This window comes from Tyto alba, unplaced genomic scaffold (genome assembly GCF_018691265.1).
Source record: "Tyto alba isolate M040663 unplaced genomic scaffold, T.alba_DEE_v4.0 Super-Scaffold_9, whole genome shotgun sequence".
In the NCBI taxonomy this organism is placed as follows: Eukaryota; Metazoa; Chordata; class Aves; order Strigiformes; family Tytonidae; genus Tyto; species Tyto alba.
Genome location: NW_024881330.1, coordinates 43095498 through 43123125, shown reverse-complemented (window position 1 = coordinate 43123125; position 27628 = coordinate 43095498). Strand labels below are relative to the sequence as shown.

Sequence of the window (27628 nt, the reverse complement as noted above, 5' to 3'; positions counted from 1 at the left end):
GTCTGTGTCCTTTGTGTTAACCCTGTCAATTGGCAGAACAGAGGGACAAATTGTGCAATCTCTGAGATTACCAGGTTAAACTCCTGCTTTTATTTGACCGATTTTTTTCCTTTTTAAGAACCCCCCCCAAGAAAAATTACATTCCTGAGCACAAAAGTGTTCTTGGATACAAACAAGTCACAGAAACAAGACACTCTGCATCAGTCAGCCATTATTCCATTACTGGTTTTTATTAGGCTCCTTATTGTAATTTATGTTACAAGCAGCAGTAAGGCCAAGGTGCAGGTAATGAAAAGTATTCTTGAAGAAGGGATACTGACAGGTTTTAGCACATCATTTGTGTTCAGCAGTGTCTGATGCATCTCAGAATGGGCTGTACCGATGAAATATGCATACCCCAAGGAAAGAAGAGTTCCCAGGTAACTCCCCAAATGCTGTACCCAACATTTGCAAGCAAGGTTGCTGCTTTATGTGATATTTGAATGATGATACTCTTGGCCATTTGAAAATTTCAATAGCAGTTCAAACTTTTTGAGTAATCATTTACGAGCCTAAGAAAAGTAAATATAATTAATAGTGTACCTGATCATCGTGAGAGTGCTAGCTCTGTTCTCAACTCTTGATGCAGCATGTGGTTCTAAAAGGACAACTCACAACTGCTCTACAGCAGCTACCAAAGGGAAAAGCAAAACCTTTAGGATAGACATGAGTCAATAGTATTCATTCTGACCCCTTGTCACTTACAGGGCTAAAACTAGCATGTCATATTCACAAAAAACATATTGATATATTAGAAATTGTTGACAATCTCCATTTTTTCACACATGTGGACAAAGACATTTTTGCAATTCTGATGAGATACTGAAGAGAGGTTTGATACAGCGTGGTACATCCAGGGCCCAGGCCCTGCTCGGCCCTGGCTTGTTTCTAGCAGGGTAGCTCACACTGGTCAAGACCAAGATCTGGCCTCCCCTTCATGCAACTTCAGCCTAAGATCTCAGATGGCTTGTGGGAATAATAAACATGCACCAAGCATATGATTAAAGCATTTTCATGCCATAGTTCCAGATGTCAGTACTGTTCCTGGTCATGCTTCCCCTCCATCCCTCATGCATTGAGTAGCAACAGGTTTAAATGCTTTTCACAGTTGCTGCATCTTGCAAACTTACTCAAATTTATATCCCATTTAGACTGCAGACTGAGGCCAAAGTTTAAGAAAATCACTTAAGCAGATGTATCAAGAAAAGCAAAAGAAACATCAAATGCAAAACTTTAAAGTCAGCTTATAAAGATTTCAAAGGCTCAGTTACTTGTATTATAGGAAAATTAAACTCCCTTTACTCTTGGATGCAACATAAGAGTGAAAACAAAAACTAGGAAAATTTAGAAAAATAAAGAGCAGGTTGATTACCCCGATTTGGAGGAAGGTAACTGCATCTCCTCGCTTTAAAAGCAAGTTAGTCATCTGGTCCGTGACAGCTAATCTCCAGTCATCTCTAAATCTTCATGTCACCAGAGGGAAGGAAGGAAGCTGCTGGCACACACTTCTCTTCCGAACACTGAGCTCTACTCACACTTCTCACAGAGCCCTGAAGCGTTCAATCTGCCACAATGGCATCTGCCTACCTGCCCCATGCCAGATTTTGGGAGAATGAGGCTGAGCAAGTTAAGTGAGCTAAGATAAACAGGTGAATAGTAAAAACAGTGTTCAGTAGCAAAAGCTAAAGCTAATTATAACTTGCCAGACAAAAACCAGATGCAGTAGAAAGTTTTATGAATTAGTTGAAATTCAACAAAAGCTCTTGGTTGTTTTTTGATTTCAAAGTTTGAAAGCTCCAGGACAGCTCTGCCCTGTTTTCTCTCTTGGGACCAGGGATCCAAGGACCTCTAGCACCTACAGATACAGGCCTACCATGGGATGGGAGATGGAGCACCTACAGCTAGCAACTGCTCTGCAGCAACCTGCTATGCCAAGATTCCACACAACCTCTAGCACACACTGAGCACTCCACCTCCTGTGGAAAGCTCAGCTCTGGAAACTTCACAGTCCAAATTACTGGCTGCACAGAAAGGTCATCCATTACATCATCCAACCCCCTTCCCCAAAAAAAGAGGTTTCCAGGCTTCTTACTCTACAGTTGTTGGCATGATCTCCCTGAGATCACAAGCCTTGAGCACCGGAGTATCAGTGTGCAGTACTGACACAAGTGAAACATCACAACCATTTCTTCTATCTCCGACAAACTTATTTCTAACTGATTGCAGAACACTGGGTATCACATATCTTTGAAAGAGACCACATAATAAAGAATTAAACTATGCACAGGAAACATTGGGAGGGACTCTATCAGGGAGTGTAGTAATAAGATGAGGGGAAACAGTTTTGAACTGAAAGAGGGTAGATTTAGACTAGATATAAAGCAGAAATTCTTCCCTGTGCGGGGGGTGAGGCGCTGGCCCCGGGTGCCCAGAGCAGCTGTGGGTGCCCCCTCCCTGGAAGGGTTCAAGGCCAGGTTGGACGGGGCTGGGAGCACCCTGGGCTGGGGGAAGGGGGCCCTGCCCGGGGCAGGGGGGTGGGACTGGATGGGCTTTAAGGTCCCTTCCAACCCAAATCATTCTATGATTAATACTAGCAAAGCAGCAGAGAGAATAATTGATTTGTGTAATATGTGAACACAATAGATGTTTCAGGATAACCCCTGTAAGCAATTTTATTTCATGTTATGAATAGTTGGCTATTTCTGTCTCCAAAAAAATAGGACAGTTGCCATCGTAATTTTTACTCATACAACTCAAACCCACCCAAATCCCTTACCAAGCCATCCTTCAGTGTACCATTCAAAAGAGGAACACTTCTGGTTTTGAAGGTGGAGGTATATTCCTTCCCCATTAATGCTCTGTCATGGTTCTTGTGCCCAACATTACAGCTGTAACCACAGGATCAACCTTTTACAGCATCTTCAAGATAAGTCTTAGGTTATGCTTACATCAGCAAGAAGTGTGACACAAGAATCTGACTTGTAGAGCAAGACGTTTGGCACTAAGAATCCAGTTTTCACTCTGCGTGCATTTCAAAGGGCCATACTTCAAGTAAAATCTTAGCTGGTCCAGTGGACTGAACACTTGCCAAGTAGCCAAGACACACAGAGTGTATGTCCTGCAGTTTAGCTTTATCAGAGAAGAACCCCATTCATGCGCTGACACCATCATGTGATGCAAATTGAAGTGTGAAAAGCAGGGAAGACTCAGATTTATTCCAAGAGCATTCAACTGACCCAAGATAAAACTGGCAGTGTAGGTGCACACTTGTTCTCCCAACAGCTTTTCACACCACCAGTATTCCTCATCACTATGGCAACGTGCAGCACTGAGAGAAGAACCATGCAGATAACCCCCACTCCAGCTAAAGTCAGTTTAATTCTTTTCAGGCTTCAGCATCTATCTCCATGATATGAACTTCAGTGTCAAAGCTTATGCCTCCTATATGCAGAAGTAAGCAACAGTCATTAATCTACACAATCCAATTTTAATTAAGCAAGATAAGAAATCATCACAAACTGTCATCCCATAAAAGTCTTCTCTCTCCCTTGGAACAGTGGTCAAATTTTAGTTATATATAATGAAAATCCAGACAATGTAAGAAAAGTTTTCCAAATTTTCTTTTTTGACTTGATGACAAAGTACCCTAAACTTCCTCAGAGACTTGGACCACACCAGACAACCAACGAGATTATGTCTTGTTCCCTCATCTTTTTTTTCTTCCATTCTAAAAATGAACTAAAGAATATTAACTGCTTAGTGTTGCAAGTTCCTGGAGCCAAGCTCTTCTATATGCAACAAGACTGTTTTCACATGTCAATCCAATATCATCTTTGATTTATTGATGCATACATCTTTTTTACTATCAGGAGCTACAAAATACAGAAAAGATTGTTAGCCAAATTATTTAGCTAATATAAAGGAAATACAATAGATTTTAGAATGACACCAGAACCCTAACATTTACAAGTATTTCAATAACAAAAACATGCCAGGAAATTCCAAGTTCATTCGTTACTGCACATTTGTTATTAAAAAAAAAAAAAAACCACACAACTTGATCTCTGATCTACAGCCTTAACACTGACATTACACAGCTTGACTAATAATCTTAAGTGGATCAATTTTCATTAGAGGAATGTTTTTTTTCTTTTCCTCTTCTCACATCCAGATTTTTTAATGTAGTCTCTAACAAGAGAGGAGCACCCCACCCCAAAAAACTCCATACATTTGCTTTTATATACAATTTTAACACTATTTTGAGACTTGGTATGTATTTTAGGACTGTTAATCAACATTTCTCAGGCTGCTGCATTTCCTACAGAATATCTTTATTACTTTGTCTGGAGACATACAGGCACTACTTGTTTTTCCTGGAAGGTGACAACCCTGATAACCCACTAAAAGATGAGAACAATTCTTCTAGGCTAATTATAACATGGAATGATTATCCTTTAATAATATTCTTTATTATGAGAATAAATACATAAAACAAACACAATATTTTAGCAACACTTCCTCATATACATTCAGAATATAACAGGAAGCCAAGAGGCATAATCATCAGAACTAGTTGAACAAACGAGTTTTTACTAAGCCAACAACACTGGAGGAAAGCTGGAAAGTTTGTGCACTAGTATCAGGCAAAGAACATGGGATGATTTCAGTGTTTCCTTGATATTAAAGACATACTGTAGTTATAAACATGAACTGACGGAATTGTTTAGCTCCGTGCGGTGGCCGTTTGAGGTTGTTCTGACTGCAACTGCTTTCCAAGGTATTCCCTGAAATACAACAAAAAATTGGATTGAGAAACATTCTGGAGAGTGGGGAGTAGGACAGCAGTATGAAGTAGAGAAAGAGGAAAAAGCTTTACGTTTAGAATTATTCCTTCAAATAATGCCCACTGTAGGTAGTCAGCTGGACCTACTATAATTGTACCTAAGCTTAGGTATGCATCATCTATCCCTCTCAAAATGAGGTACAAACCAAGTATCAACAAAACTGTCTGCAAAAAGAAAAAGCCCCTTGGCAGTATCTAGTACTGGCAACTGTTACAGAACACTCACCAAGCCCACGGATTTTGCTTGCTGCATATACACCTTAGAAGCTGTGGCACAGTATTTAAAAGGATCTCTTCCTATGACCCAGCTGCATAAGCACAACTAATACTGATGGACATCCTGGCCATTTAGCCCACAGTCTAGCAAAATAGACATTGACTTAAGAACTATATGTTCAAGTTGAAGTAAAAGATATTCAAGCCAGGCTCACTGTATACCAACACTTTCTTTAAAGCATTTTCTTCACCTCTGTTTTGAAGCACACTGTCACTTATTTTATACCTGTCCTCTCATCACGGGAACACACACCCCCCAAATTCTTAGCATTTGCCTGAGCAACAATATCTAAATTTATGGAAAAATACTGCATAATTCTTCTGAATGTTCCAAATTTTCACTGGCTGCTGTTGAAAGCAGATCAACACCTCACAGAACTACAAAGAAGCTGGAACAGGTCTACCAGTAATATCTGTCTTGTTTCTTGTTACAGAAAATAAACTTCAATAATTGCACCACTGTATCAGTGGAATGAGAGGTTTCAGGACCTGTGAAACGTAGGCGTTTTTTCCATTGCTGACTGTACACTTAACACCACAGTTTCTCTCACTACACAGGTATTTCAACCTACACAGGTTAAACATTACAAGCAGTTCAGAGAAACAATGTTCAGAATAAAGCCTTTTTGAAAAAAAGAAAAAAAAAAAAAAGGCAAAACCTCAACAGTATGCATTTTTGCTTTATTTTTTTTTAAAAAAAGAGAGATCAGTTCTTATTGCAAATCTTATTCTTCTTATTTCAAAAAACGGTTTTCAGTTTACTGTCCTGTTGAACAGCTAGTCCCTATGCATTAGGATTTCTACTGCACAATGAAGATTAGCATCACAACTGTATCATTCAACAGCACTTTTCTCAGTTTTAAAGCTAAGTATCTAGAAAAGCAAAATTCCTATAAAGTATAATGTTAACTTCAAACTTCACTAGAAAATAAAGTAACACATAATTTGTATGCTGAGCCATACGTTATGATTTAGCACCTTCCTTCACAGCTTTATCAGGTGTTGCTGCACATTCACACTATTTTAATGCTCGGGCTGCACTCAGTAGGTATGACTCTTCGTCATAACCAGTAGGTTACTGCCCTCAAAGTAGAGACTCCTGATGGCAAAGAAGGAAATGAGCTGCTCTCTTGTGGTTTTGCAGGACTCAAAGTTGTACCACCAAAATAAATTTTGACAGCCATCCAAAAGCACAGCCAGAAACTATGGAAGGGCTTCCAAACTCAGCAAACCCCCTCCTGTTCCCTAAGTGTTTTTTGTCCTTGTTTCATGCCTATATGCATGTACAGATTCTAGTATTTCTTGTCTGACATGCAGCTTTGAAAGCAACTGACACTTACTGCATACATGGCTCTGCTCACAGCATCACAAGCCTGCAACGTTATTTATTCTTAAAGCACACATGAATCATTTTGAATATGAAATTCCTATGTAATTACTTAGAAGTAGGAATATCAATCTAGCTAACAATCTGTAACAGTACAACTGTTGCATAGCTTACACTGATTCAGGTGCATGCTCAAGGCTTACTAAAATCCAGCCACAGTACAGGATATTTAGCAAAAATCTCTGAGAAGGCAGAGCAGTAGCCTATTTGGTAGGTACCTAGTGCCTTAATAGACATACTCAACTTCTAAGAACATACAGTAGATAGTACAGTACCTTCCCTATAAAAACCTTTTATTTCAGTCATTCATTTGCAGGTGTGAAGTTAAAGTCCAAGGACAAGGAAAAGTTCTTATCCTGTTTCCCCATACAGAATGAGTACCTGCAGTTACTGCTCTACACTTCCATGCTGCAAACCCAGGTGAAAACCCCATACTGTCCCTACCCCATCATTTCTTTAGCCACCACCAAGGGCCACTGAAATGCAAAAATCTTGTCACACCTGCTGCTACAAGTACCAGTTAATTTTCTATTTGGTTACCATTTCCAATGGAGTGCCACTGGTTAACCTAGGACAAGTTCTTGCATGGTCTATGCCGGATGATGACAGGGATTAGTAAGAGATCAACAGGAGGGATTTAGGCAGCCTCTGGATATGAAGCTTTAATGTGCATCCACAGGACAGCAGACTGATAGGTTATTCTGCCATGCCATTGATCACTTCTTCCTCCCATCTTCCACTAAAACTCAAGCTACCGTGAGTGTCTGTTAAAATACATACTAAAAGGATGGGAAGGTTCAAGTGTATTTTTTTATATGCTGGTACTTAATCACCTCAGGAGGTCAAGTAACACTGTAAGCTTCAATCTTCACATCTAAGTTGGACGTATGTGTCCATCACCATGCTGTTACAAGTCAAGTGTCTAAATTTTTTTTTTTTTTATTTATGCTGTACTGTTACTTAGTCAAATCTTAAGAGGAAAAACTGGGATTTTAGAATTACTGTTTAGCCTGTAAAATTAAAATTACCTTTAAAAATGAAAGCATTCAACACATTGCACTATAAGAACATGTACGATGAAAGAAGGATAGATCTTGTCACCAAGATAACAAATCAGTTCACAAAGTATTCAAAGCAGCATTTGACAGATTAGAGACGCATGCTACAATGGAAAGTAATGAAGTATTAGACTTGATTTTTAAAATTACAAGCTATAAACCCATGAATTGGACCACTTCATCCTATTTTAAATTTATTTTGTTAGTCCTTCCTTCATAACTTCAGAAGAAGACACCTTTACCATAACAAAAACACTGTGGTTGGTATTTTGCAAGTACATCAAGTTTCTAAAATGGTTAAACTCAGAAGCAAAAGTATATGACATATAAGTGTGGTCACTACTGGCAGAGATTCATGGATGCCTGATCAGCTCATATTATAGACTAAGACAAAACATAACCTGATAAAATTTGACATAGCTAAGCCTTGGGGCCTACATAACCCATTGTCTTTCAACACACAATCTTACCATTAATACCATCTTTCCCTTCTAACCAGGCCAAGTAGATCTGAAGAGTGTCTCTCAATGTGTTCTACAAGGTATACAAAATTCAAGGCACCAAGATGGGGAAAAAGAGCAAAATACTGTCCTGATGAACAACAAATTCAGTCACCAATTCTTTCCACTAGAAAGCGGCCTTTTACCTTGAGTAGGCATTGTACTGTTGTATATAATACTTCAAAAGACAGTCAGAAATAGTAAACATTGTCTCAACACAAATACACCAGCTGTCCAGCTGTTACATAAGGAGCACTTTTCTTTTAAATTATTTAAAGGGGTGAAGGGAAATGAAATTCTATGTACCAGTAGTGCAGTAATATTGAACATGTTTACATATAGTGCTTCATTCCTTAACTACTTTACAGAAGGGAAGAAAAGTTACCACATGCTTAATTATGCTCCCTCAAGTCAATAAACATCTGGAAAAGTCCGGGCTCTCACACATAGTCAGACTTGCAATTAAGCACATCATTTTGGTATACTCCCCATGCTGGGATTGTACAGGTGAACTCCATGGATAATTTTTAAGGTACCTTGCAACAGTTCCTAGTAGCACTAACATGGAATCAGCATTAGAAAACATGCAACATGGAACAAGAAGGCAGTTCATCCTCCAGCATTAATAATCAAGATGTAAAGTTCATTGAGCAAAGGCCCAAGTATCTTGGAAGTTCAAATTTGCAAGTTTAGCTCTTTGGAACAAACAGTTCCACTTTTACCATTTTCCTCAGACTGGAACAGAAAGACCTTTATAAAGGTCAGTTTTAGCACCCTTCTGACTTCCCTCAACATAAACCCATCCTTATGGCAAAGCAGATGAAGCTGGTCCAGACAAGCTTGCATTTACATCTAAATGCATTCAAATGTGAAACAACTGATTCAGTATAAATTTACAGAGCGTATAATATTACCTCTATGCTGCAGAAAAGTGTCAAAACATGTAAATGTAGTACATCACTTTTGAGAGTAACTACAAAATCCTCCACTTCTCAACTAAAGCTCAGATCAACAAAACTTGGAACACCCCATTTTTTCACTTCCTTGGTCATTCAGAAGTCTGATGCTGAGGCATAAGTAATTTCCATTTGCAAATTAGTCTTTTCATTCATATTAGAAGAGCCAAGTGAGATTCCTTCCACACTAGCAATCTCCCCTTTTTCAGGCCTATCTTTAAACACACGTTTTCTGCTGTATCCAAAGTGCTTTTTCCAAGAAGAAAAGGAAACTTAGAGGTGAATACATTAATTTGTTGTATCTCAAATCCTTATTCAAATTTGTTGCTTCATTCAATTTAATTTAATTGGTTTTGTTGGCATACAAGAGACACTGACACCCTCAAGCTGAGATATGATTAAGTGTCATTGTTATTACAATAAATGCTTAAAGGTCATTTAGGAAAAGGCACAAGGAACTAATCCAACACCTAAGCCACCATATTCAGTATGCATGGAATGAGATAATTGCAAACTGGCACAAGACCCTACCTGAAAATTTTGTATTGATTTCCAGATTGAGTAAAGGACCACTCTTAACAACAAACAACCTATAACAGACGGAAAAGTTTTAAGGTACGTACAACAGATTTCTAGAGACCATGTGCTAAAAGAAACAAGCCTTGCAGTTTAAGTAGTACTGCTTTTTTAGTAGTACTCCAAATTGCAGTGCAGTTAGATTTACCTGTCCCTTAAAGAAAATTGAAAATTCTTCCTTTTAGCAGGCAAAGGAAGAAAAGTAGATGAAGCATAGAAGAAAGGAAGGGTGAAATTTTCATATTCTCTCTTTTCTAACAACGTTTTAAATCTTGCTTCCAATTTATTAAAGAATCAAGTTATTCAAAAAATATTTGATGGTCTTGAACATCTGTAATTTCTAGTTTGTTTTATCAGACGGAGGTTCCTAAGAGGCAGAATACTTTCCTTTGACAAAGAACAATGTGAAAAGATTTATTTTATTTTTCTTTATCTAAACGTAAACCTCAAGCCCCAAGCTTTTGAAAGTAAAATTGAAAAGCTAGTTCCAAAGAAATTCTTCCTATTATGTAAGAGTACAGAAGTGTAATAAAGCTACAATAAAAAGTGTGCCACATGACTTAAGCCACTCAAAAGACATTGACAACACACACTGTTACAGACAAATCATAAAGGTATGACAAATAGTTAAACAAACAAGTTCACAGGACAGGCAGCAGATAGAATAGTTTGAACAGATAGAACAGTTTTGCCACCTTTACATTGCACTTTCACTCTGGGTTTAATAACCTGAATTTGGTGAAAGATACAGACCAGTTTTAGTAATTTATTATGGCTTCACAAATAGATATTCGAATGACACAGCTGATGTATTGCCAACCCTAAGAAGGCTAAACTGTCCCTTGAAAGCATTCATCTTGTGTTACGCTGCTGCAAAAATAACTCCACAGATTCTCTTCTGTCACTTCTTTGCTGAACACAATTTTCTTTTGTCTCAGTGGATTAATGCAATATGAAGTATTTCAAGAAAATGCCAAAGATTATAAAGTATTTGCCTATCATACCAATGCAGACCATAAATAGTGGTGAAGGAAAGCCAGAACAAACAACAAAAAGAAGAAACAAATGTATCCAACAGAATCAAAGCTACTTTGACCAGTTTGGGCCTCCACCATATCATCAAATTGTAGTTTTTATAAATTCTCTTTTTTTTCAGTGAAACCATGGTGATTTTCATCATATATCTCCTTGACCTACACATGTGGCCTTGGATCTCAAGAGAGAGGAGATATTGCAAAAATCTTTGCAATCCTCAATATTTCATGTAACAGACTCCACTTAACGCAAACAGGTACAACAAAAGTAAACTGTTCAGGTGAACAGCACCTAGGACACTTTTCCACATTAATTATTCACAGTAAAGCGGCGTTCAACATTCTGATGTGCACACTAAAACTAAACAGCCTGAATGGTTGAGCAGAGGGATTATAAACATTACGTGAAAATTGTTGGGGTTTTTGTATTTACTTTTTTTTTTTTCTCAAATGGAGCCTGTCTGCAGCTGAATGCAATCATTTAATAGACAATCTACAGATTATCTCCTGATTACTGAAAACATTATTAAATAGCATGGTTTATAGCCCTCCTTATGATGTTTATGATGTGAGATGCAAAATTACTATGTGTCTTCAGACTGAGACACTGCAAGAACCTCCTTTTCACTCAGCAGTTACCCTTCAGAGAGGGTTTTGTCCATTTTTTGGAAGAGTAATTCTAGACTTCCAGTTCCCAACTTTACATGTGAGCTATAAAGAAACAGCAGATCTATGAACTCCTATTACAAGACTATTACTCAAACATTTTAATGGATTTTAAAAGAAAAAAACTATGAAATTCAATTCAATAGACGCCCTTCTATTAGGGAGACAAGGTATAAGTCATTTTTCACTTACAAGATATGCTATGAGCTAACACTTAGACAGAGCCATTGTATGAATTAAAAAGAACCAACTTGACTAAACCATGCAGCTTGGTTTGAAAGTGGCTTTATATTTAATCAGAAGATTCGATTGCCACAATGAACAGTAAGCAAAATGCTTTCAACACTTAAGAGCCTTAAATTTGCACATTTCAGAATGACTGACACAGATCATGTTTAACTGAATTTTCCTATCAGGAAATCAAAGCTTCGAAGTAACACTAATCAGAAGTTAAACTATCAAAAGGTACTTCTTCAGAGACATGTTTTTCAGCACAGGACATGAAAATGAACGATTACTTTGAAAAAATAAAATACAAACTGAGCAGGATGTTCAATATTTGCAAAATATTTGTTCCACATTAACAGAAGCTCTAGAAATATTAAAGCGTGTTTTACAAAGAGTACAGATCTCATGAGAAAAAACATGATCACAGTGTGAAATCCCAAAGAGCATATGCACAATACAAACCGCAGTCCCTACCTGTATAGAATGAAGCTTTACAAGAATACGTATTTATGTTCAAATAAAAAGATGGAGCACTTATACTGGATATCAAGTGTGTCTAAAACTAATCGGATTTTTGCCTAACTTGCTAGGAACCGTCCTCTTAAAAATATTATTTTTTATCAGAAACACAGTCTATTAAGCATTACACATCTGAGTGTTGGGACAGGGGGGAAAAAAAAAAAAAGGCATGGGGGTAGTTGAGGGGGCAGGGCAAACTTTTTGTCTGCCAGTTAACTATCATTACACCTTGTACTTCTCTCTGCCAAAAGCAAGCATGGTACAGAAGCTATCTTAGGAGATATATGGGCTTTGGAGAACAAAGTTTATACCAAAGAATAGTGACAAATTCTGAATATTCAATGATAATTCTATAGAACAATGGCTTCTAAATATATCCTATGCAGTTTCAGATATTTTAATGTTTCTCTGCATAACTAGACATTTTAAAAGAAAGCAAGTGATTTTGTCTGGGATGTGCACTCTGAAAATCATGTATGAATCTGTTGCATATTCAAAACTTATCTAAATTTGTTGCTTCATTCAGTATGCTGTTTATTAATTTTACTTCCAATACCATACTTGATTCTGCATCAATGATGCATTGTAGCTCCCATTGTGTAGCACCTGCCAACATACTCTCCATGTCGGTGTCAATTCACTGAATAGTAGTTTATTCTAAAAGTCTGTCGGTTTAAAGGAAGTTTACAGCTCAGAGCCTGCACAGGCCAAAGGACCCTGGGGAGATAAGGCATCATATCTGAGCCCAGAGGGAAGAGGTGTAATCCCTCCCTAACAGCAGCTCCCTACTCCGGCATAAGCAGAAAGGTGAGGCAACGCAGTCCAGTAGTTTAGTCAATGGGAGCAACTGCCAAAAGATGCTATGAGTTCTGCCATTACCCTGACTCAGCCAGAGGAAAAATAATCAAGTTTGCAATCAGATCCACTATGGTTTCAGTAGCACTTGCACAAATACTGAATATTTGAGCTACAGAGGTTAAGCCACTGCATTTTACTTTACATTTGTATGAACAAAGAGCACACGTGATCCATCTCTGCATATCAGCTAGACTGAATATTGTAACAATTCTCTTTTATTTCTGACCTCTGGTCCCCAACTCCCAACAGCACTGCTGCTAACAAAGCAAGAATAAAAGCAATATGCGGCACTTACTACATGAGTCACAAGCAAACTTTCCTGGGCCTAATCCAGCTAGAAGACAAGCAAGCGGTGGAAACTAATGCACTACATTCTAGATGACCAGTAAGGTCATAAATAAATTACACATTAAATGCAGAACATCTAGAATTCACCTAGCTCTTCACCTGGTTCTTATTTTAGTGAAGTAGTAGAAGGTTGGAATTAGCCCCTTTAGAATGAAACCAGGAGTCTATAGGTTCACAAATCAAAGACAGATGATTACTCCCACTGCTCAGCTTCAGGCACTGAAGCTGCTCTGCACTGCCCTGAAAAACAACCTGCTTCTCTCCATTGTTCATAGAAAGAATCAGGGCTTCTAACTGTGGGTGCTTTTAGTCACAACATCCCACCCCTGAAGTTCAGAAAAATGTTCTGCCATGAAGCACATGAAAGGCATGTGCTTCATCTTTAGAGATTAACATACTGGGTTTCTTTAAAGTGATACATGTAAGCATTGTCAGTTTAGAACTTAGATGCAGACTTTAAAAAAATCAAATCATTAAAAACATTGTGCCAACCAGACTAGGTTCCTAAAACCAGTTCCTAATATTGAAAAGGTCCAGTTGGATATTGCCTTTAAACACCAGCAAAGACGAGGAATAAGGAGATGGTGTTTTTCATACATAGTTAAAGCACAAATTGAGCAGGACGCACAAAAAAAATCTGCACCATCATTGCCATGCCGAACTTCACCATCTGCCACTAACAGGTTGTTACCATCAGCAGGGGGTGCCTCAACTAATACAGCTCAAATAAGATTAAAACACAGGATTAATTACCATTTAAAGACATTAAGTGATGCTAAAAAGATACCTTTGCTCCCTGCTTCATCAAGTGCATGATCATTTAACATGCAAATATAACTAGAATATCTCACCTGAACTTACCTCATTTGGAAAGCTGACAGCAGTTACTGCTTTTGCCAATCTAGATTCACCATTTAACAGAATGCCTGACAGTCTGATTTCCCCCCATTTATCCCTGACTTAAAAATCCCTAAGGAAAAGCCAGTTGAGCCACCTATAATGAACTATTCAAATTACTTAGGAGTTAATTGCCTCCAAGTTGAGTTATTAGCAGTCTAATGATACAGCTGTGTTTTAAGCAGAATGCCACTTCAGGTGCACAGTGACACTCCTTCAGTTCAGGTACCACAAGTTTTCCTTGCTCTGCTTCTCCATGCACAGCACTTACATCAAGCCTCAGCCAGGCTGAGCAAGCCTTTTCTAGTCCTTCTCTCGGTCAGCCTCTAGATCTAAGAAGACCCTGACTACCTGTCACCCGTATGTCACAGACAGTAATGCAGAGTTGTGCCATGCCAGTTAAATTCAAGGTTAAAAACAATTATTTTGAGTGAAATAACTGGAATTCCAAAACACACTGAAGGAACAGAAAATAATGGTTATTGTTTCCCCAGCTCTGAAGAGCAAGGTAAGCAAAACCTTGAAGTTGCCAAGTAATTCATCTTATGACAAAGCAAAGCTAAGTAGGCACTTGAACTGCACTGTGCAGCAGTCAGGGGACTCTGCTCTCTCTTCTCCCCATACAAGCTATGAAACAGAAGAGCTCCCTGACACACATCAAAAGCCAGATCTATACAAAGACAGATCTACCTTTCCACATACAAATGATGTGCCATTTCCTTAGTTCAAGCTATCTGATGTCCATTCCAGAGGGAACACTACCTTGGCAAATACAAACCCAGAACAATGTGTCTCAGAGGCTTAAGTTAAAAAAAAACAAAAAAAAAAAAAAAAAAAACAACAAAAAAAAACTAGGTTAGGCATCCAGGAAAACTTTTACTACCAGTGAAGTTTGTGCTGGAGAGAAAGACTAGAGTTTTATACTTTTATTATCAAATTTTCAAGACATCAGAACATGCACAAAATAAGACCAGTCCCTCCTGCAGAAGGTAAATTCAGTAACTAAGCCTTCTATACTGTAATTTCTATGTAGCTATAGCTGGTTTATAACATTCAGAATGCTTCAAATGTATTAGAACAGCATAGTGAGAAAAGCAGCATATCACCAAACTGAGGAGCAGAGTGAAGCATAATATACATTAATGACCCAAAATTAGGTTGCATATGACCACACATTTAGTCTCCCATCTCCACACACTCAGAAATTCAATGTTATTTACTGTAGTCCTCCTTACAGATGGAGAATATTAACTTTAGGTTTGTCATAGTAGGTTATTTAAATATCTAAGCATTTCTCTGCTATAGAAGGTTCCCATAGTATGAAAGAAGAAAGAAGCAGGATAAACTTAATGTAACAGGCATGAGAGTTAAAATGCATATTCTTCAGAAGGGGGAAAACTAGCTTTGTTTTACAGAAGATACACTGCAGGGAGAGGTGACAGGAGCTTTCTGTCAGCCTTGCTAGCTTGTCTTCTTCAGCAAGTAAGTGACTAAGAACCTGTCAGAATGTGCTTGATAAACGTTGTTCCCCTACCACTTTCACACTGTTAGCATTATCACCACTCAGCCTTTTAAAAAGATAGCATTGCATCAGAAGCAAGAAAACTGACAGAAATTATAGGTACTTCCAAACACCAAGCTTTTCAGAAATAAAAGGTTGTTTAAGTTCAAAATTAAATCAGTTGTTTGTATCTCAACATCTATGTTCCTACGTACTCAGATGTACTGTTGCATTTTATCTTTCTCTAAGGCGGTGCCAAGTTGGAAATATGAGCTTCGGTGAAACCATAATTAATAATCAGATTAAGAATTCCTAATTAGTATTTTTATCTCTCCATGCTTTATGCTTAGCATACCTAATTAGTTTGGCAAGTTACACAAAGTTGTTGGGTGAACACTGAAGTTTTTCAGGACTTGAGACCTTCAACGCTGCACTATAAAGGTCCTGTGCTCTGTTTGAAAGGCAGAGTCACCCACCAGTAAATTCTGTGGCAGAACATGCCAGGACTTCAGGGTTTTTGGAGCTTTATTAGAGAAATAGACAACAAACAATGAAAGAAAAACCTCACTTCAAATGCTATTCTCAGCAATTCACGAAAGAGACACCAGCAAGTGATTTTCAACTAACCAACCAGCCCACAAGCTTCTGTCACTCCAGGAGCTCAAGAAAAATTGTACTTGCACCCGCTAAAATGGCAACAGAACAATCTAGAGTAGGGGAAAGGACTAAAGCAAAGAACAACAATGCAAAAGAATGGTTAGGCACAGACTTTGCAGAGCAACTGCCAATTATGTACTTGAACAAGCACAGACCTAAAATTACAGCTCATATTGAATATTAAGCAGTTCAAATAAGTTAAAATATACTGTTTGAGTGAATTACTCATGTGGCATTCAGTCATGTCAGGTGAAGATACTCAATTCAACTGCAACCAAAATATACAGAAAAACTAGCTAAGATCTTACACATCAGCATCATATTGCTCTATCATTTAACAACTGCAGTCTTATCACATAAAAATGTTATTTCCCCCATAAAGAAATCTACTGCCTTGAATATTCTCTCCATTGCTAGTATTTCTTATTGTTAGTAGTATGTTAAATAATCTTCACATACCAGTTGTGAACCATCAGCTTCTGCACAGCCAATAGTGCATTATAACGAACTTGTTGGTCTTCATGATGCATGTGGTTCATTACCAGCTGTTTACCACCAAGTTGCTCGATCACTCTGAAAGAGAGGAGGGGAGCAGTTTATTTGACATTATTTCAGTTTCTGAGTGGCTATTCTACCCAACCACTTCATGTTCAAGGCATTAAGAGGTTAAGTTATTAAAATAAATATTATGCAACTTTGGAAATAAATACTTTCTAACATACACATCTTATTTGACATGTTGCAAATGCATATCTCTCATAATACATACTGAATTTTATTTTTTTTATTTAAGAATTCACAACATCAGAAAATGTTTGTACTGAACCGTTTGCTACCCACTACCTACTTCCATAAATTTTGAAATAGACAACAATCAAGGAAGGAGCCCTTTTCAGAGAGGGTTATTTGCCTAGCTTGCTAAAGAACTCAATATTGCTTTGAAAGGGTTAGCAGGGTACATTATTATTTAGGAGGAGGTAGTACCCTTCCCTCCATAAATTGAGGATAACCAGGTCACTCCATTTTTTTGCAAGAATAAAACCCCAATTCAGTCCAGCACTGCCTAATCCAGAAAAAAAATGCTTGTAATGACATCAACACCTATTAAAACACGCACCTGGGACTCCTCATAGTGCTTTTTGTACTAGAGTCACAGCTATTCTTGCACAAGATGCAGAACTGGCTGCTAAGTTACAATTTCTGGAAAAACTATATGCTTGAGCTGCATTCTTCACTACAAACTTCACCACAGTAATCAGCCATAGATAGCTTTTTTAATAGCTATATCAAACCCCACGCAAAATACTGATGAAACTTTGTATCACGTCATGAATATATCATTTTGTTTAAAAAATGGAAGGCAACACACTTAAAACCTGAAAAAGTGTCACTAACCAGATGACTCTACATGCAGTGTTTTGTTCTGTCATAACAAAGTAAGTTTAGAGAGAATTTGCAAGGAATATATAAACTGATTACTCACTGACTTGCACATGTTTTTTTACATTGGTTCTCTCACAGATCACTGAGTAGTTAAATACAATATCCTGTGAAGAGGCTATCATTTGCATTACTCTTAACCTGATGCTATCCTGCCACTCTAAACTTGCATTAGCTCTCTGCTTTTATTACTGCTCTTTTCATGGCCAAATGAATGCATTATTGCTGCACAACACAACACATTTTTGTAAAGTGCAGAACAGGTATAAAGATACAGCGTGGAGATGAAAAAGAGAATTTATCATTTTATTTTATGCCTCAGTCAAAAACAACCTGGAGAACACAGGGAATATTATTTCCCAACAACATTAAAGCATTTAAGGATGTTTCATACAACAGGAATGCATTCAGAAAAGTTCAATTGTTTTAATCTGTAAAATCCTTGCCAAGAATTCCAGAAGTTATTAGTAATGTAACAGATTCAAAAAAACCTTTATGCCTACCTTAGGCTGCCTCACATTTTTAATCATGAGTTAAATATAAAACCACTGCACACAGAGACAAGACTACAAAATACAAACAAGAATTCTTTCCTCATTATAGGACTTAAACATTGAATTTTCATGAATTGAAAGGAGGTAAAAAAGGCTTTATACTCAAATCTTCCTTATGCTAGGAACATGCAAGAATCAAAATGAAAAGTTAAAATCCTATAATCACAAAAGGTAATAAAGTATTTCAGATTAAATGCATCACTGAAATTACTGCTGAGAATATGAAGAATCAAAGAACAGCATTATCATTCTTGCATAACACTGCCGACTGGTACAAATTATTTCCCAGCCACATGTTTTAGACCAAAATGCAAGCAACTGTGAGGAAGGTTCACAGTGAATCCCATTCCTTTGAGTTCAAAACCTGCTCAAAACACTACTTGAAGTTCTGTTTTCCTTCTCCTCAACTTCTGCTTACTTTACAGCAGTAATAGAGCCCAGTGGGCCAGTTACAGTATGTGTACCTCTACTGCAGGGACTGTTCCCCACAGTAACACTGCACTAAGCCAACACAGTGGCAATTCAAACAAGTTTCTGGATTCTGAAGAGACAGATTTTAACATGACCCCTTTAAAGGGAGAAAAGAGGAAACAGAAGATGAAGGCTAAATGATCTTTCAGGTCCCTTCCAACCCAATCCATTCTGTGATTGTATGAAAACAAATGAGAGCAGTTTAGACTGTTATAGCAGAAAATATTAATATAAAATCCACGCTACAGATCTAGTATCCATAACCCTTGGGCCACATGGAAGTTGTACTGGAGGCTGATGGTTAGCCTGCATTTATTTTCAGTGACAGAAAAGACCAATGCTGTACTTTATTTCTGCTGTTATGTTGCCAGAAAATACATGTTGCTGAGGCTCATTAGAAGCCCACAGTGCTATTGCCTTGAGAATTTTGTCCAGAATGTGCAATTTTAAAGGCAACTTAAAATGATTTAGGCTGAAAAAATTAAAGAACAGCCAAGCAAAAATGTAGTATTTAGTTTAACAAACATTTTCTTTTGTCAGACAAAGGGAAAGGTTAAGTAGAACTGTAACTCAACATCTACAACCTTCAAAGGCTGAAGGACAATCTGGGTAAGAGTTGAGGATAAACACTTACAGAAAACAAAAATATTTAAGACATTTGAATTCTCTTATTCTTCTAAATCAATGAATAGCATCCATTCTCAAAGTGAGTCATACAATGAGAGTGTGAAATGCCAGCAGGGTGTGGGAGCAGTAAACAGCTATGTATCAAAAAACACCATGGTAAAAAATGGACTATTATGTGGGAACAGACACACAGTCCTTAGGCATTTTAAGATTTTAGTCCTAAAATTGCTGAAGTCATACTTAGTAAGAATACACTAGATTACAAAATAAATTCTTTAAAAGAAAGAATTTGAGGCATTTTAGTTTACTAAAGCTAAATAAGTCAAGTCCGAAAGCAGAAAGCAGCTAAAGTACTAGAATTTGACATAAGAATGTGGGTTAGAATAGTATTTAAGACACTTGTTATTTGTGGATGGCCACTCCTTTTGAAGGCTAACACACTTCTGAATAGGTTTAACAGCCTGAGAACTGAGTGGAGCTGTGGTCCCATCAGCAGTACATTTTCCAACTACAGAGATACAGGTCCTGTTTATCCACTCATCCGACTTCATAGCTTTGGTTCAGCAACTGCATGGCCATACTAGCCCAAGCATTATGCCACACTTGGGTAGATGTGTGCAATCTGTTTAAAGATTATGGCAAATGCCTAATAAAATGGTTTCAGACAAAGGACAACTCAAAGCAGGGGCAACCAGTATTAGTCCTTCAGTTTTGCCACTTTCAGGCAGCAGTATGAGCTTCCACCTTACTGGAGGATATCTTGCCTCCCCTTCAAATACCAGTTGTCATAAATCTCTTTTGGAAGGCACAGGAACTAATTAGTAAATATACAGTACTGCTCAGTACGAGTGGTACACACTGAGCACCTCTGACCTTTCTTAGTGGACCTAGAAAACAGTTAATTTGTTCCAATAATCTAAAAATATCTTCAGTTCAAGCTGCTTACAAGACTACAAAGGCTGTGAGCCTTTCTAGAGTGAATAAATCTTTTTCTAGCATATACATGGCATGAAGTTTCAGTCTGTTGTTTGTGATTCTACTACTGTCGAGATAGCACCCTGCACAGGAAGTGTTCACAAAATTCTCAACAAGCCTAGAAGACCATTCTCACCTTCCCCATTAAACCCTGTGCAGAAACCAGAAATAGACCATTTCTTTGCTGCAAAAATGAAGTCACATGTTCCTTTGGGTGACCGATGAGCATGGCTCCTGCAAAAATCAAAGTCCCCTTTCTGTCTCAGTGGTCCCTCTACCTTAGAGATGCAATTATTCAGCAAACATATCTTTGATCACATGCTTTTAAAACAAAACCAGCAAGAAAATATAGCAATGTCTGTCTGTATATTTTGACAGGAATTCGGGTTTACAATAAACATTAACACTTTCACTGAAATGTGTATTTGTGTAGTTAAATAAAACATGCTAAAATAGAAGACTGCTAATTGAATCTGTGCTAACATCACTGAAATTACAATAGCAATTGTTTGTGAGAAAAATCTTGTCTCGGTAGTCCTAAACCACAAAATAGACCTAATCATTGTTGAAACAGTCCATCCCTACTGTAAATCCAATAATTATAGTCCAGAAGTCATAACAAAGACTAAAAATGATATTCTGATTAAATTACTGGTAGCTTTTCTAATTTCTTCTGTTGCATGTCTTCTGCTTTAGTCTGAACAATTTATTTGAGGCTTCTTTAGACATAGATTCTCTTCACTGTTAAGAGACACTGAAATACATTAAATCAAAGGTCCAGTTTGTATTTTCTCATCTGATCTAGTTTGTGTTTTCTCACCTTCCCAGGGAATTAAACTTAAGTATAACCTGCAATCCCTATGTAGGGTATTTTAATATAAATAAGCAAAAAAGCCACAGGCAAAGTATATACTCTAGTTTATCTCGAGTAACAACAAATTGGTATTTTTCTTACCGTTTCCCACGGGGATAGTGTCGTACATATTCTCCCACATCATGAGCAGCTACAGCCAGCACTTGTGGGTCATCAGAAACCTCCAGAAGTTTTGTCAGGATTCTAGGAAAGGATTTGAAACAATAAAGTCCCAGGTTTCAGTTTGGGGTTTTGTTTTTGTTGGGTTTTATTTGTTGTTTTAAATCACTGGTAACTTAAAATAACAAAGCCTGTAGCCATAAAAATGCTTTACAAGTCACCCAAACAGCAAAGCTAGAATAGAACTTTTCCCAAAAGTGCAGTGGCACGTAAAACAATGGAGATCCTGTCTTATTTAACAAAATTATTAAAAGCATTCACTAGAGTGAGTTTAGTGATCCACATCTACAAATACCTATAACCAAGGTTTACAAAGTATCTCCTTTTTTATACCCTGGCTTCCAGACCAACAGTTTTGAGTTCAAGATAAGCTGTACTAACCAAACATATAAATATTAATAGACTAGGACAAGGGTGGGACACAAACATAAAGCTTACACAAGGCCAACAGATGTTGCTGTTTCTGTTATACAACAGACCCCAGTCTTGCTTGCATGCTGTTCCCAGCTCCCACAGCCAGGATTCTGCTCTATGGATTCAGAAACCAATAAGGCCATGTTGCTTGTGACACAGCAAGGGGGGTATGACAAGCCTGCTGTCTATCAGCCTTTCCCCAACTCTGTTCCTCCCCTCACCTAACAACAGTTGCCTTGCTCAATGCAGGCTAGAAGGACAAAAAGGGCAGAATTTTATGCAGAACACTGTTACACATAGTCATTGAAAAACTAAAAGGCATCCTAGCAGTTGAGAACAAAGCAGCACACCAAGTTCTTTGGTGTGTTCAACTCTGAACTTTGCCTGGGTTCATGACCAACCAACTTTATCTAAAAAACATCACTCATTCAAATCAGCTGTTGTGGTTGAAAAAACAGTTCTGTCCAAACTCAAAGACTAAGATGATGAAAGCTGTATCTTGTAAATGACTCTAATTTCACATATTAGTTACTTTGTTAGCAGGAACAGAAATACAGAGCTGTAAGAGTTAGAAAGCAGTTTCTCAACTCTTAATTCAAAAGCGCAGACAATATTAAGTAGTTTAATCAGTTTTAGTGGAAAACAGCTGCCAGTAACACTGCTCTCTAGTCAGTAATGAGGAAGGGGAAAAAAATTATTAGTGCATAACCTTCATATCTGTGTCATAAGTTTAAAGGGTTAAATATACAGGTCGTGAGAAAATTAAATTCATCTAAACTTAGTGAGACGCCAAACATGTTCTAATCACAGGAAATTAGTAACAAGTTGAAACAGTTAAATGAATTAAAAATTCAATTGGAATTAAAAAAACTAACATTCTGGTAAAATTAAATTACCACAGCCACTGCCTCCCTAAAGGCCAGAAAGCCCACCCCATTAATGGAGGGCTAGTTGGTTTTTTGCTTGGTTATCAGAGGGGGTTTTTTTAAAGGAACTACTGCAGATCACTGTCTTTGTGGCACCACAAGTACAATAAATTTACCTAACAGTCCCAGAATCAGAAGAGATGAATACAGCAAAACATTGCAATTGCTACAGGAAATACTAAGCCTCAACATCAACTTCATGTCACAATTGGCAGCATCTAAAATTTTTAATTCTATAATCCTACGTTTTTAGCAATATTCCTCAGGGACAAATTTGTCAAGCTTGTTTTGGTGATGGTTCAGGGCAGACTACAATGCACGTAAAGCTCAGAACCAGCTTGTTCATGCTCCACCTGAGCTCCTGATTTCTGTTACATCTGACACTTGTGAGCAAATACTGAACAGGAAGAACACTACATATTATCAATTAATGACAATGCAGTTAAACAACTAAGAGCTGCTACAAGCTATTTAAGACATAGACATCTTCTCAGTACATACTTTCAGAAGCTAGCAAATAAGTCCTTGAGTCCAAAAGGAAAGATGAGCTTCAGCTTCACTTCACCTAACCATCTATGTACACCAAAACACAGTCCAAAGACTGCAAAATAATGCAGCAAGTCAGATTTTCCATGGAAAAGTACACAACTTTCAGCCCCCAGGTATTCAAGACAGGAGTTTCATTACTCAGATCAACACCACCACACAAACACAAAACAAAGACTAAGGTATGGGTAAAAACATGCTTAATTATATCAATTAGTATAGCTGTTTTTCAAGTGAAAGCATGAAAAGAGTCAATGGCACAAATTTGCATGCAAGTTAAACAAGAGATATTCCCTCTATAATCATCAATACATTCTGACCAGTAAAAGCAAATAAACAATTTTGCATTTGAACAAAATGAACCGTACATGAGTAAGGACCATACATTCTAAAAGTATCAAGATATTCTGACTTGGTTTTGCTCTAGACATTACTTCGTGTTGAAATGTAAAACCTGTATTAGATACATGTTCAGTTAAACACAGAAAGTATTAAAGAATTATGTGATTCAAGACCTGAAAACTTACTTGAGTAGTTCATAATTCTTCTCATTTAGTCTTACAGCATTCTCCCGCCAAAACTTCTCAGACTTGTGTACAGGACTCCACTCCAGTCTTCCTGACTTGAGCTCAGAACTGTACTCATCAAAGGAGCTGCAACACAAATGACCTAAATGAAATACTGCCTAAGGTTCAATGAACAGAGTTGAAGGGCACGCCCAAGTCTGTCCCTAGCAAGACAAAGCTAGAGCACAACTTGCTGTGACACATTTGGAAGTCAGCTCTCTGAAGAGCTTGAGAGCTGTTCCTCATCTCAGAGTTCAACGCTTTAAAAATAAGGAAAGGCATGAAAGGTAAGATAAAAATTTGTTTTCAGACAGACCCCTCCATCCACCCCAAAACACAATTATTGAAGACAAAAAAAAAAAAGGAGGAAAAACCCAAGCCACACAACCACTGCATCTGGGAATTTTATTGGCTGTTTTTCCTGTTTTCTAGGTTTTAACTTCCCGAACCAAGAATCCCAGTCCCTGCCTTTCATCCAATTAAACCTTTGAGATGGACTACAATATGCAGTTCAATTTATACACAAGAGCAAGAACTAGCTAAATACTAGCAAAATCTTGAGTTAATCTGAACAGCAAAATGTAATCTAACTGGGTAGTCTTCAACTTAAACTGGAACCTATAAGATCCCTCTGAAGCCCTTCAACAATTTATCAGTTACAAAGATCGCATATCCAAAAGTGAAGATTTACTTTCTGTTCAGCATGTAAATACTCACTTAGAATAGGAAACTTTTATATATAACCAGCACCTTTGTATATTCTATCTTATCAACTAACATTTAAGTATCATAATTCTGTATATTATTTAGCCTTCAAAAAGAAAAAAGTTTTACCAATGTTCATATACTTGCATTTATTTAAAGTTCACACTATAAAACATACCTAAGGTCCTGCACGCTTTCACCAAGCTTGTCCAGCAGAAATTTGATATCTTCACTTATGTCTTCATCATCATATTTCTGCTGATCCAAATTCTCTAGTTGTTTTAAAACTTTACACTGAATCATGGCAAGAGCATATTCTTGGCGAGTTTCTCTCTCCGTAGATTTCTCTAAAAAATTCTAGGAAAGTTAAAATGTATTTATTTTGTTTGTTTTAAGAACAGACTACTTTGTTTCAAAGTGGTATGTTTAAGAAATTCTGAAATTCTTAAATTCTTAAGTGATAGAATTGACCAATTCCTGAAATAATCTCTCCACAGAAGTAAAGTACACAGTGGCTGCTTTACATATACCTTTAGTAGCATAAATTGCCTAGGACTGACCTTTCTACAAGAGTAGTATTCATACATACCACTACAGCAGATGAAGGGGAACTTAAAAAAAAAAAGGCTTTGTCTTGCAAGGTCAAAGTAATGCAATCGTATGTACTGAAAAGCACAACCACCACTATATTCAAGTTTAGGTCACTTTTTAGGTTACTTTTTTTAGGTCACAACTACTTTTATCTGGGATTATCATTTTAGCTTTCTGTGCAGTAATAGTATTAAACAGGAAAGCCTTAAAAAAAAAAAAAAAAAAAAAGACCAACACACAAGGAAAAAAAACACCATGAAACAAAAACAACCTAAAGTCATTTTTCCAACTCATGAGTTACCATCTGGATAAAATCAACTTCTTTTGAATTTGGAAATATTCCAACTAGACATTTTTGTTCAAACAAAAGCTTGTTGGTAAGACTGGAATTACAAGCACAGAATGTAATAGTCAAGTTCCAACATCATTTATTCATTACATTTCTACTCAATTTAATCAGCTTCAAATTATGTTGTTCAGAGCTAGCCACCTGCACTTTCTGATAAAGCTGAAAACATGAACTCCATATAAAAGACAAAGTCCTGAAGCAGAACATGTGTTCATATAAATAGCCTTAACATCTACCAGAAATATGCAATGAAACCATATAGAAGGAATTCGACTGCATCACTGTTATTCATGTCACAGAACCATTACACCCAGGGTTTCTAAGATACCAGTCATCATATTAGATAGTAAGGCAGAACACTGTAAATAAATGTTAAAACACGCATAGTGAAAATAAGTCATATTACTGCTTTTAATGGCTACATACAATTAGCTTTAATATGCAAAAAAACTCCATTTCTATTTCAGTATAAGAACTGAACAATTAGCTTTCATGAACATAAATTGACACTCTCACAGTGAAAACATCAAGCCTCAGTTATTCCAGATTACCTTATATAGGACCAGTGATTTTCAGGTAATGTGGACACAGTAAGTCAACTACCGACTCTTACATGGATATTCTTATTCACCTTGACAGAGCCACCAAGAGAAGATTTTTGGACTAGTAGATAAAAATAATTTCTAAATCAGCCAGCTGGACAAACATATGTGTGTTTAAAATAATATTTTTAAATTAAAGCTTCATCAGGCAAAATTTAACAGTAACTACAGCGTTTTACACTGGTACCAGTAGAAAAAATAATCCTGAACTAAAGAAGGAAGATCACTAGTGCCTGTGTTAACACAGCTTTTTTTTTTAGTCAACCTTATTTTAAGACAACATTGAATAACAGACATCTATTACTTGTAATAGTATGTCTATTACCTGTAGCAAAACTCAGTTCACAAAAGATAAAAAAAAAAAAAAAAAAAAAAAGAGAATTAAGTTTTCAATCCAGTTTACTAATACAGTTTTGCAGAAACAGCTATGCATCAGCAACATTTGAGACCTACTCATTTGAGAGAGAAGCACAGTGCGACTACAGTCAACAAACACTTACCCGAAATGCTGCAAGGATGATTCTCGTTACTTTCTCCTTGACAGATTCTTGAAGAATATCCGACAGCACTGGAACAATATTATACCGACGGAGATATTCACACATTTGAGGGCTAAATGCCAGCAGCCACACACAGAAAATCATCTGATACTGGAGCTGGAAGCCACATTTGTTGCTTAAGACCCCCATGATACTGAAAAATCAATACAGTATATATTTAATTTTTAAATAATGACTTCATAGATCGCATTGATCCACCCAAAAACATTAAAAGAAATGGTTAACAGGAACTTATTGGAAAGAGCTGTTGAGAATGAGTATACAACACATGCTTCACAGTATGCTGCACCAGTATTTATCATTGTACAAGCAGCCTGTTCAGAAAGTCATCTTTTAAAGATACTGTTATTTGCTCCTTAGCCTTGTGTCCTGCTTTGGGCTAGAATAGAGTTAATGTTCCTTTTTGGTAACTAGAATAGTGCTGTGTTTTGGATTTAGCATTGCGTTTGGTATGAGAAGAATGCTGATAGCACACTGATGTTTTCAGCTGCTACGGAGATTTCAAGGACTGATTCCCCACATCCTGCCCGTGCACAAGAAGCAGGGAGGGAGCACGGTCAGAGCACCAGACCCAAATTGGCCAATGAAATATTCCATATCATGGAACGTCATGCTCACTATATAGAGGAGGGGTGGTCGGGATGGGGGGCTCTCTCTCTTGCTTCCAGGATCTTGGTGTTTCGGGATCGCTAACCGTGGGTATTGGTCAGCGGGTGGTGAGCAATTGCATTGTGCATTGCCCGTTTATATTTTCTATTACTGTCATTGTTCTTGTTTTATTACCATTATTAAACTGTTTCTATCTCAACCTGCGAGTCTCCCTTTACCCCTCCAATTCCCTCCCCCATTCCCAGGTGTGTGGGGGGGAAGGGTGAGTGAGTGGCTGTGTGGTGGTTGGCTGCCGACCAGGCTCAAACCATGACATT

At 37.4% G+C, this 27628-nt stretch overlaps 1 protein-coding gene across 4 annotated transcripts in view; it reads right to left on the bottom strand.

Annotated features, from left to right (window-relative positions):
• Positions 1-3398: 3398 nt before the first annotated feature.
• ATP6V1H (ATPase H+ transporting V1 subunit H) overlaps positions 3399-27628 on the bottom strand; it is a 60527-nt gene continuing 36297 nt past the window's right edge. For all 4 annotated transcript variants that reach the window (XM_032987457.2, XM_032987454.2, XM_032987455.2 and 1 more), the window contains exons 9-14: positions 26643-26835; positions 24779-24957; positions 23857-23982; positions 21366-21467; positions 16803-16916; positions 3399-4823 (exon numbers count right to left, since the gene is read on the bottom strand). In XM_032987457.2, the coding sequence (XP_032843348.1) occupies positions 4763-4823; positions 16803-16916; positions 21366-21467; positions 23857-23982; positions 24779-24957; positions 26643-26835 (775 nt within the window). In that variant the 3' untranslated portion in view covers positions 3399-4762. The remainder of the gene's footprint in view (positions 4824-16802; positions 16917-21365; positions 21468-23856; positions 23983-24778; positions 24958-26642; positions 26836-27628) is intronic.